This window comes from Cryptotermes secundus, unplaced genomic scaffold (genome assembly GCF_002891405.2).
Source record: "Cryptotermes secundus unplaced genomic scaffold, Csec_1.0 scaffold5069, whole genome shotgun sequence".
Taxonomy (NCBI): domain Eukaryota; kingdom Metazoa; phylum Arthropoda; class Insecta; order Blattodea; family Kalotermitidae; genus Cryptotermes; species Cryptotermes secundus.
Window position 1 is genome coordinate 50,127 of NW_019742590.1, and position 11,977 is coordinate 62,103.

Consider the following 11,977-nt stretch of genomic DNA (forward strand, 5'->3'; position numbering starts at 1 on the left):
TCCCTTGGCTGTAACATGAGCATTAAGGTGCACTATTTACACAGTCACTTAGATAGTTTTCCTGAAAATTTAGGAGACACCAGTGAGGAACAAGGTGAAAGATTTCACCAGGATATTAAAACTATGGAGGACCGCTACCAAGGAAGATGGGATACACACATGATGGCAGATTACTGCTGGAGTTTAAAAAGGGACTGTTCTAAAATACATTCAAGAAATTCACGAAAAAGAAGCTTCCGTAGTGTTCCGTGACTATAGTTGGTTTGACTGTTATATATAGTCGATGATTTTTTCCTCTATCTTTGTATTTAATATAATAAAATAAAAATATAATTATAATATAGTAATAAAAATTCCATGTTGAGTTTTTTTATTTGATCCACTGATTTAACTTAAAATAGTGTAACGTATATTTCACCAAAATGTTATATCTTAAAAATTTGAGCTCCTAGGCAAAAACTATTGCCATATTTGAATTCAGGGCATCAAATTCATATGAAATCAGCTCCAAATACCCTGGCACCAAAACAGCTGTTGGCCTGTGTTATTAGTATGAAGAACATATTTATTAAAATATGAAAATGACCGCTTTATGTGGTATTAAATATGAATAAACGTTCCAATGATCTACACTGAACATTCCACTAACTAAACTAACTCAAATGGAGGAGAGCCCTTCTTTAGAAAATAAGTCACTCAGATATTCAAGAAACCCCACACCTTTCAGGAAACCTGAAGGTTCATTATTTTGTTCACAAGAGGTTGGCACTGGAACCTATGTTGAGCCAGATTTTTCCAGTCCACACTTTTCAACTATGTTTAATATTGTAAGATTTGAGGCTTTCACAGCGGTGACTATGAAGAAAGCAGTTTTCTTCATATGTTTAATATTCACTTCCATATTAAAACTAAAAATTATATACAAGACCATATGAAATAATTTCAGTAGTCAGATACACCATCTGTCTTGCATTAATCTGGGTTTGTAACATGGCCTTACTTTCTAACAGCAACTAAGCACAAATATTTCTGGAGTCATCATTATTACTTGGCCAGTCACAATGGAAGTGGTCCATGGACCACATGATGAGACGTGCTGTTCTTATTCTCCTAGCAGCCAACTCACCAGAACTAGATCAGCCAGTTCAGGCAGACTGTCATGTGTTGTGTGAAGAGCCAAGAAGTAGATATAACTACTGACTAATGCTGGGTCATTCTCCACTTGGCAGGCTTGCCGCAGGGCTTGGACCACCTGTGGGCGCACAGCACGGAAGTGTGGCAACAGAGGCAGCTGACGAAGTAGCCATGAGCTAAAATGTAAGAAAAGTACAACTTAAATTGCAAATATTTTGATTTCAATATGCCCGTTTGCAAATTTATGAACAAACATGTTCCAATGAGTATAACTGAATTTATTTCATGTAGAAGTACTATTACATTATGAGAGGTTCAGGTAAGTACAGACATCCTTGGGCAAGTCACATATCTTACTTGTCACCATTAGGATCTTGCTGGTTGTCTATTTCCATGGCCTCCTCTTCCATTGCGACAGAAGATAACACCAACTTTAAACCCTGAAAGAAAGAAGACTCTGTAGTTGGCTGAATAATGTACAGCATAGGTTCATGTGTGACTTCTACATTTGTAGTTTACTTAATGATGGCATCAGTGACTTGAACTATACAGTTCTGAAAGACTGGATGACAGTAAATATCAATGTACAAAGAATATGAGAGAAAATAGTTGCAGCTTTATCTAAGCTACTATGCAAGGATTTGCCTGGAGGGACTAGGGAAACCACAGAAAATGCTCAATCAGCATAGTCAGTGTCCTGGCAGAGATTTTAACTGGGTAGCTTCCACATACAAGTCAGAAGTGTTAATGTTTGACCCAACTTGCTCACTTACATGTGAGGAACAAACTGATTTTGATGGTTGGCTGTACAGTGAAGTCCTGTAATTACTGTTTATGCTTACTTTAATAGCCTGTGCTCTGCTGGCAGCCTGGGGTGAGCTCAACCTTCTCAGGAAGTACTCTAACACTTCACATGGGGCTTGAGGGTCCTGCTTCACATCAGTCAGCACTGACTGTAAATGCTCCAATAGCTGTTGGTGTTTATGCTGCTTTTCAGGCTGCAGCAAAGTGCCAGAACTCAGCAGAAACTCACACAAGCACTGCACAGGGAGGTGGCTGCAACAGGGACAAAAGAATGTCAACATGTAACGTTATGAGTATATACAATGAAATTTTAATAGAATAAGTACATTACATTCCACATTCAATTTCCTGTATAAACATATGATAATTTATGCTGCTGTCTCATAACCCTATGAGCTTTCACGGCCTCTTACAGCGATAGCTTTACTTACTTTACTTACTATAAAAATCTTTTCAATTTAAATTCAGCAAACTCCACAGAGGCACACAATGCGTAACATTGGTAACCATACAAATGAAAGCCTATGGCTCTGAAAGTTGCTTGGTTATGCAGGTAAAAGGAAACCGAAGATTCTATGATATTGTGGTGTACAGACCTGATTCTAGGCAATGACCGCAAAACAAACAGGAAGACAAGGGTCATTGCTAAGCAGCACATTCTTAACAAGCAACAGCAGAATTACACCAATAAAGGAATTGTTGGAAATCGTGTTTTCTACTCAGCCTGACCAATAGGGGTTATATAACAAGGATACCAGCCGAGCTACAGTAAACTGAAAGTCAGGCTGTGAAGAGAAGACTAGAAAGTTGGTGTGAAATGGCTGCCAGCCGGGGAGTTAGTCAGTTGAAGCACTGAGAGAATTGTAAGAGAGTATGTGAGCAGAGGACTTAGTTGGTGCAGTTAGCAGAGAAGCTGAAGAGTCTCCACTGTTAAAATCCATGACCAGGAAACATCTAGTGAAAACAGAGATTTTATGTGCAATGTAGTGATATTTGGAGTGTGTAATTCTGTGAGACTGTCACAGTTATTTGTTGTTAGAATCTTTAAATGGTCAATAAATCCAATATCCAGTCCAAACCCCATCGAGAATCAGTCTAACATATGACAATATAATTCCTTACAAATGCCTAACACTCAAATATGATTAAGGTATTACATACGAAGTATTTATAATATTATGTAACAACTTTATACAACACACAATGTTACAGTGACTACTCACAGAAACAAACTGTGGCCCATTCACAAGTACTGTCCACCATTTTAAAACAGAAGAACTACAGCAACATGCATACATACATATATATTACTGCATTTAATACCAAAATAATTACTGAACATGCCACTAGTTTTCACATTTAAAATTACAAACTGACATACATGACTTACCTTAAGGCTCCTTCTGAACTTTCTACCAAGTCAGCCAACCATGGCATAGACTGAGATGCTCCTTGACGTTGAATGATATCCAAAAGGAAGTCTGGATGTCGACTTCGACACAACAGATGACCCATCCGATGTGTTGAATTGAGTGACTGAAGTTGCTCTAAAACAGCTTGTGGAGGTTTACGTGGGGGCCCAGTGGGATCCATTGTTATCAACTATAATAAAGAAATGATTATAAGACATACATAGCTCCACTTACCAGACACAGCACTAGAGTTTTGAGATCTGATAGAAAATGGATAAAGAATTTCATACATGCAAGTAAGAAAAAGCAACAAAAAACATTAACAGCATTCCAATCTGATTTTATGAATTCATATAACATTCCAAAGTCATCAAATTCCCATACTATATTCTTAATGACAACCATCACTAACAATACATATAAACCAGGACAATTATTCATATAAAATCATAGGATTAAAACTATAACACTGTACATATCCTGCAACATTTATACAGATAAAATCATGAGATTCAACTTGCAATACACCTCCATCTTCAGGATCAAGGAATAAGCCAAGCAGGAAACCAGCATGAAATAGGTAGCAAGCAGAGCTCTGTTCTGCTCCGAAACATCAATTCACTTTCAATGGACTACATGGTGTTATACACCAGGAGATACTATGCACCATGTTGAAACATATTTCATTACTTTATTATTTTATCACCAAAGGGTCTGTTTATTCTATTGGAATGATATTCGTCTCACTGTTTAGTGGCCAGTAGCAAAGGCAGTAAGTACATAATACTAAGAGATTCAATGTGGCATGGGTTGCTGATATTTCCAGGATAACTGGTTGTTTTTAATTATCCATACTATTTCTCCGCTTCATTACCATGGATATCTGAGAATTCAATGACATGATAGTGTTATAAACAGAATGAATTACTAATCCCACAAGTTGTGGAGAAATATTAACGGAACATATTCTTAAGAAGCCACAACACATAAAGAAAACAGGATAACAGGCCAATGGAGATCCTGAATCTCCATATATCTTATGGTACGATGGATACTGCAGTGCCAGCATTCATATTACATGGTATACACTTTGTGGAGAACGAAAGATCACTGTGGTTACATATGTAGAGAATTCTCACCTGTGTAAGCAAAAGGCTGGTTTGCTCAGTGATGGTCTGCTTGGTAGATGCTGCAGCAAGATATGACTCAAATTCAAGAATTTGCTGTTTCTCAAGTGCAGCTATTTGCAGTTCCTTAGCTTTTGTCTCTTCCACTTGCTCACCCATGGCAATTGTAGGTGGAGGATACGTGAAGTGACTGAACATGAAAATACACATTGTATTAAACAATGTGTGGTGTGTTTATTTAAATTACTTACAGGGGACACATATGAATCACACCTGCATTACAATTCCTTGCTCCATTAAACTAAACACACATTTCAATGTATCACTCATACCATGAAGCCAGGTTAGCTCAGTCAGTACTGTGATGGGCTGAACAGCCAGGGGTTCGATCCAGACATATCCGACACTGTACGGATACAGTTTGCCGATATACTCTGCATCAGGAATACTTTGGAAAAAAACCTCACAATGAAGTTTAGAAAGTGCATACATATTCCCTCAAGTCTAGTAATAGCACTGTTGCATTATAAAAAATTTTCTGTTATGAAGAAGCCTAATGGTTCCGTTCAGTGTGACTGGTTAAGATTTTCTTATTTCAATTATTCACACCCTCACATGTTTTGGTCTTCAGAGACCATCTTCAGAGGGTCACCTTTACATCAATACAGTTAGAAGCCACTATTACAATACATGTTCTAAAGTTAAAATATATATATATATATATATAATATAAATAATATACAATTGGCTGTAAAATCTAAAGTCTTTACAACTACATTTAGAACATGTACTGTAATAGTGGCTTCTAACTGTATTGATGTAAAGGTGACCCTCTGAAGATGGTCTCTGAAGACCAAAACATGTGAGGGCATGAATAATTGAAATAAGAAAATCTTAAATAGTCACAATGAACAGAATTATTTTGCTTTTCATAATATTAGTGTGATGAACCAGATTGAAACAAATCAAATTTTCTGTTAGTTTTTATTTTTCTAAGACAGGGGACCTTTTATTCTTTTTTTTTTTTCTGTGTGTTAAATGTAAATTATCAATAAACTTTAATCACAACTTCAGTTCATAACCTTTTTTTGATGCAAACTTACTTACTCACGTTTTGTCTGACATTTGTGTGTACAGATAATAACATAAATAATGGCAGCATGAATATTTTTCAGTTTATACATTTTATGCCACTTCTATACCGACAATGCTAATATAACAAAAATAGATACATTCATGGTGCTTGCTGCAACTTACTTAGTAATACACATTTCCATCAATGTGCGCAGTGTAGGGTATTTCTCCCAAGCTACACTTCCAAATGTAGTTGGATTATGAGCTGACAGGATTAGTAGCATAATCCAGCCTTTCCAGTACAAGTTGGCTATAGCTAACTGAGGTGGACAGTATCTGCAGAAATTATGCAAAAATTCCAGTATTTACATACAATTAAGGCTGACATAAAGAAACAAAAGTTTATGGAGAGTGTTAAAATATGTACAACAGACCACAAAAAGTCAGATACACGTAATATCCAGAAAACATTATAAATACATAAATCATACACTGACTTTCAATTATCAAAGAAAAATAATATGAAAAATAATACAGAATACTGAAAGAACAAACCAATTTCATTTAATGTCAGCAAAATAAGAAATATAATCTCAGAACCAGCGTATATTACAGAATATAAATTTAATTGCCTCTGTTTTTGACAATTCCTGTATGGCTGATAATTCAGTGAGAATGGTCAATGATCAATAAAAGTACTAGTAACACAGATAATGTCAATAGTTGAAGTCATGTATCATTTTAAGAAGTAATCTCTGATATACAGGCATGGAAATGATCGCTTCCAGCCATATTCAATTATGACTAGCCAGTGAATACAAGAAGAAAGGCCAAGTGACTTGGTTTTATCCTGCTCTGTCACACAAACAGTAGTATAAAAGATCAACAACACCATCCAGTGTGGTTGATACATGTATTTTTCTTTCTTTCTTTAATAATTCACCCTTTACATGTTTCGGTCAGAGTGGCCATCTTCTGAAGGACCACTATTATAATATCACTGGTCACTACCAATACACAGAGCATTGATGATCTTTTATACCAAGTGAGGAGGCCTTAATCCTGGGGATTAAACACAATTAAACATAAAACATGCAGTTATCAAATTATTAGGACATAAGGACAATTAAAAATAAAATATTTATACATACAAAGGATGCAAGAAAGTTCGTTCTTAAAAGGTTAAAACAATCAATGGAATTACATTAAAATATGAGACAGTAACTTAAAAATTTACCCAGCAGGAAGATTGATATTATCTGGATGATGATATGCACTCAAATTAAAGACAAGGTCAATGATATCAAGTTTATCAGCTTGCAACATGGGAACACTTTCTGATGATTGAGCAGCTGCCCTCTTCAAAAGCTGATCGGTTAATTCCAAAGTGTCTGGAGGTGCCAGAGGGTGGTCCTGAAAATGAAAACAGAAAGTGTCAGAGGTAAAAAGAAATGACAATATTGGTTCTGTTAAGGAAGACAAACTAAGACCTAAAAATCTGTGACAATGTTATATTAATACAATTGTTGACTTTTTGGACACTAGCCATCATCCTGTTTTTACTAAAAAGGACAGGACGATGGAAAATGTCCTAAAATTGAATAACTGTAATGAGAAACTTGGAGAAGCATTGCAGAGCACACATGAAATATAATTCTATACAAACACCTCCTCCTTTAGATACGAGTATAGCTGGTGTAATGAGCTGATCAAATGTAAAACTGATAGTGTATTTTAAGGTAAAGTTGCTCCTGTGCTTAATTAATTAAGCACCATGCTATGATGTACGAAGCACTGGAGGTACAGCTCCATGCAATTTTACACTCAACACTAGATGGAAGCAAATAGTCAGTTTCATGCCATTGCAAATTTATCCCAGGAGAGAGAGCTCCTGGTTCCCTTGAATGAGAGGCTGAACCCGAAGTCAGCTTGGATACAACAGTAAAGAGAAAATTCTCTACTTCCACTGGAAATCTTATTCTTTTACCACTACATTCAAAAGCAATAATAATAATAATAATAATAATAATAATAAGTTAATAACATAATAAGCTTTTACTGAAAGAACATGTATCGTAATTACCTTTGATAATCCTATGACAAATATACGAATAAGGGTGTTCTGCAAAACTGGCACATCTGAAGCCAACCGAAACATCAAAGGACGATCATTTTCTGGTGGCCACATGTCACGATTATAATACTGCTCTGGGTGTTCCATGAACAAAACCTACTCAAAATCAACATTTATAAAGTCAGATTCAAAATTATGTATTCCACTAGGTTCATGTTATGTAACAACTTCAAAATAGAGGTACTACAGGAGAGCTGAAAATGTTTGCCAAATAACAATTCTAAATTCTCTGGACACATTTCCACTAGCCTTAACACTGGTATGTGTTCTTGTTCTTTTTGTATTATTTCTTATGGAATGAACGTGAAAAACATAAATTGTGTTATACATCACACAAACATGGATCTTCCACTGAAATAAGCTGTAACTAGTGACATGAAAGACACTGTCCATACAAAATAGTTCAAAACCTGCTGATATTACACTTTACACTGCAAATGTGTGGATATATTCATGTCATGCACATAGGATGGCTGGAGGAACAGTCTCATAGCTGGGGATTTCAAGGGATGCTCCAAACATAACTACATGAACAGATTGGACCTGGTTAATGAATGTTGGAAACTATACCAATATTAAATCTAATTAGATTTATTCAATCAAAATGGTGGTTCTGCATTATGCAGACAAGACCCCAAACACAATATCACATTCTCTTAACTTTAAAATTAAAATCTGAAATCAATATGTGGAACTGCCTAAGACTTCGAAATCCAAACAGTCTAAAAATGACTAATACCATTCTAAATTACCTTGTGAAGAGCATGGACAAATTCAGCCGCACTGGGTCGATACATCCTAGGGACAGTTTCATGCAACCACCATACTGCATCACGCTCAATTTTTGCCACAAGGAGTTGGAAATTCTGGACATACCAAAATGATGAAGCAGAATGTGCCTTCATAGTAAAACTTATTAGCCACTAGCAATATTATAATAAAACAATAAGATTTTAAGACCCTTAAGCCTGAAACACTGACTCATAAATATCAAATAAGTATATCCCAAGTAACAGAAAACTAAATGAGCAGAACTGTGCTATGGCATTATTAATTTAATTAAGAGGAGAGGGTTGTTTTATTGTTTTCTGAATTATTTATTCCACATGACAAACTATATCTAAGTTCCTAAGTCCCACTTTTAGTTCTGGCTTCACTTCTTCCTACACCAAGTTCTGCTTCAGGGCAAACTTTGCAGAAACTGTACCATCCCGTAAGTCATATATACACAAATATTCTTGATTCCCACCTTAGGGAAAAAGATGCAGACCCACTGAATTTTGGTGTCTTTACTCTACCTACATCATTTCTCATACTAATGCCACATCCATGATCAGCTCAGGCTTCAACTCCATTAGTCTGTTCTCAAGAAAACACCACAAGGTCTTTACTAGGGTCTCACTGTTTGCATGCATGTCGATTACAGTCTCTAGGCTCTCTGCATCGAGTTATTCACGGAGGTTCTTAGTCCATGTATTGATGGACGTTTGTAAGCTCAGCTGCGTTTCTTCAATCTCTGCATTGAGTTCCTTGCAGAGGCCCAGTGCCCATTCATTAACAGAGGACACAATATCCTCCACACAATTTTTTTTATGGTCTCTTCCAGCTCAGACTGAATGGAGTTTATCGCAACCTCCATCTTCTCTTGACTGACTCCCACTGTTACTTTCATTTCTTCTTTGACACTCTTTATTGTGGTCTCCATTCCTCTTTGCTAGCCTTCATTTTGGTTCTCACTTGTTCCTGACTGGCCTCTATTATTTCTTGATAGGCCTCCACCTTGGCCTCTATCTTTTCTTGACTGGCCTCTATCTTTTCTTAATATGCCTCCATCTTCTCCTGACTGGTCTCTACCTTAGCCTCTATCTTTTCCTGGCAGGCTTTCATCTATTCTCGGCCAGCCTTCATTTTGGTTCTCACTTGTTCCTGGCTGGCCTTCATCTTTTCCTACATGGTGTCACATCCAGAAAGATAGCACTCTTCATGGTCAATGCTGTGGGAACCTCAAATCACAAATAAGATATAAATATGACATAAATTTTTTACATCAATGTAATGTGCTGTAAATTTCTTACATGTAACACAGCAATCTCTCTCTTATCTCCACGTGCTAAGAGGGCTGCTGCTTCCCTCACTGCAGGAGAGATGGCAAGAAGGGTGCACAGGGTAATCAGGTCCGTTATGGACACAAACATACGTTCCTGCAAATAACGCATAAAATACATGCAGAATATCACTGGAAGTTAAATGCTTCAAGAAACAAATACAACAATCACAAGTATAAAAATTAGTGTAGAATTCTGCTACAAATTAAATACTTGAGGAATTATTGTAACAGATGACAAATAAGAACTGTAACTGCATGTGTTGTATTATTTTCTCAGAGTATCTAACTACTGACAGAGTATCACAGTAAGTGCAATACTGAATTTGAAACAAGGTTACCCTAGGTAATAATAAAATATTTAATAATTTAAATAAAAAAAGTTAAAAAAGACAGATCAAATTGGTGTACCAGTAACATTCTAAATTTTGCCTGGGAGGTGCTCCATTCTAATTTAAGCTGAGGCATAGATTATCCTGAATAAGGTTTTTCATGGTTCTCTTCAGCCCCTCCAGGCCTATGCCAGAATACTACATCAATTAGATCGTGGTTACTTCCTTCAATATCCTTTCCAATTCATCATTCACTACTATTCTACTATTTGACCCTGTACATTCAGAGTCGCTGACAGCAATACAAAGTAACAAAGAATCAAAGCTGAAAGAGTCAACTTAAAACTCCTGTGTTTGTATATGTTGTATTGGCTAGCTCAGGCAGTATAGTGATGGACTACAGGCTGGGTTCAATTCCTGGTAGTGGTAAGAAATTTTTCTCTGTCCATAGCATCCAGCTCTGGGGCTCATCCAGCCTATCTAACAGCAAATGAGAGCTCTTTCCCCAGGAGTAAATTGGCCAGGTCATGGAGATGACCGCTCACCTCTTTCTAATACCAAGGTCAAGAATGGTGTAGCTGTACTTCCACTCTCCCACACACCTTTATGGTGTAGTGCTTCATTAATTAAGCACAGGAACAACTTTACCTTCACCTTTACTACTTACTGGAGATAAACACTTGTAAAAATAGAATCATCTTATCAACACAAATTAATTAGGGTAATCTAATTAACTAACTTCATGGAGCTGAGCCCTTCTTGAGAAGCCACCAATTGCATAGCTACTCAAGAAATTCCCAACATTTTATGGAGCCCAAAGTTCCTTAGTGTGTTCACAAGAGCCCTCCACTGGTCCCTATCCTGGACCAGATTGATCCAGTCCATACCACCCCACCCTATCCCTCTAAGTTCCATTTTAATATTATCCACCCACCTAAGTCTTGGTCTTCCTAGAGGTCTCTTTCCTTCTGGCTTTCCCACTGATCTCCTATGTGCATTTCTCTTCTCCACATTCATGCTACATGCCCTGGTCATCTAATCATATTAATTCACACTTCATAACTGAGAATTAATAACATTTAGAAGAAGAAGAGCTACAGAAGACCAAACACTATCAATGGTGGACATGATGCAGTCTTTGCTTAATACTTTTGCTTACTTTGACTTAAAAGCAAATAAAAACCGTTTTCCCTTTTCATTTGATACCACAGACCTTGTGGACAAGTATATCGAAGACAACACTGACTCTGAACTATATCTGCGTTATACATACCTTAAATTCAAAATCACGGAACTGTGGAGCAGAATCCTTTCTGTCGAGCATCAGTCCTCTACAGAGAGCCGATATGTTGATGTCATGTCTCAATACACGAACAATCTCCCTTAAGAGGGCACGAATGGGACGAAGATAATCTTCACGATTCATTAACAAATCCTGTAAAGCAGGTGTATTTCATAATATTTCTCAACACTGATCACATACAATGAAACATAAAAATAACAGTGTGACCTGAACAAAACATGTATAATTGTAAAAATCTACCACTACAGAAAAAGTCCGGATTTTACACCGATGGTGCTGGTGTCAAACCCCCCTCAAAACTTTGCGAACACATTATATTAACATTATCGATGGGAGGAAATTAAAAAGAAAAAAAAAGTATATATATATATCATCATCATCAGTAATCTGTCAGACGACAGGTCCACAGTCTCTTCCAAAACAGTTTCTCCACTTAATGCGATCTTCTGTTTTTGGAACGAGACTATCCAGGAAAAGTGATAATGTGGTAGTTTTTCCATTTGCTTTCCACATCGCAGTACAACAGCCGTTCAAACCACTCTGGTCACGCCTG

At 36.7% G+C, this 11,977-nt stretch overlaps 1 protein-coding gene across 3 annotated transcripts in view; it reads right to left on the reverse strand.

Annotated features, from left to right (window-relative positions):
• LOC111873377 (integrator complex subunit 1) overlaps positions 1–11,977 on the reverse strand; it is a 78,468-nt gene that overhangs the window by 42,752 nt on the left and 23,739 nt on the right. For all 3 annotated transcript variants that reach the window (XM_023868035.1, XM_023868036.2, XM_023868034.2), the window contains exons 9-19: positions 11,395–11,556; positions 9,761–9,886; positions 8,438–8,551; positions 7,635–7,781; positions 6,789–6,964; positions 5,735–5,887; positions 4,490–4,667; positions 3,329–3,540; positions 1,977–2,190; positions 1,492–1,574; positions 1,127–1,310 (exon numbers count right to left, since the gene is read on the reverse strand). In XM_023868035.1, the coding sequence (XP_023723803.1) occupies positions 1,127–1,310; positions 1,492–1,574; positions 1,977–2,190; positions 3,329–3,540; positions 4,490–4,667; positions 5,735–5,887; positions 6,789–6,964; positions 7,635–7,781; positions 8,438–8,551; positions 9,761–9,886; positions 11,395–11,556 (1,749 nt within the window). The remainder of the gene's footprint in view (positions 1–1,126; positions 1,311–1,491; positions 1,575–1,976; positions 2,191–3,328; positions 3,541–4,489; positions 4,668–5,734; positions 5,888–6,788; positions 6,965–7,634; positions 7,782–8,437; positions 8,552–9,760; positions 9,887–11,394; positions 11,557–11,977) is intronic.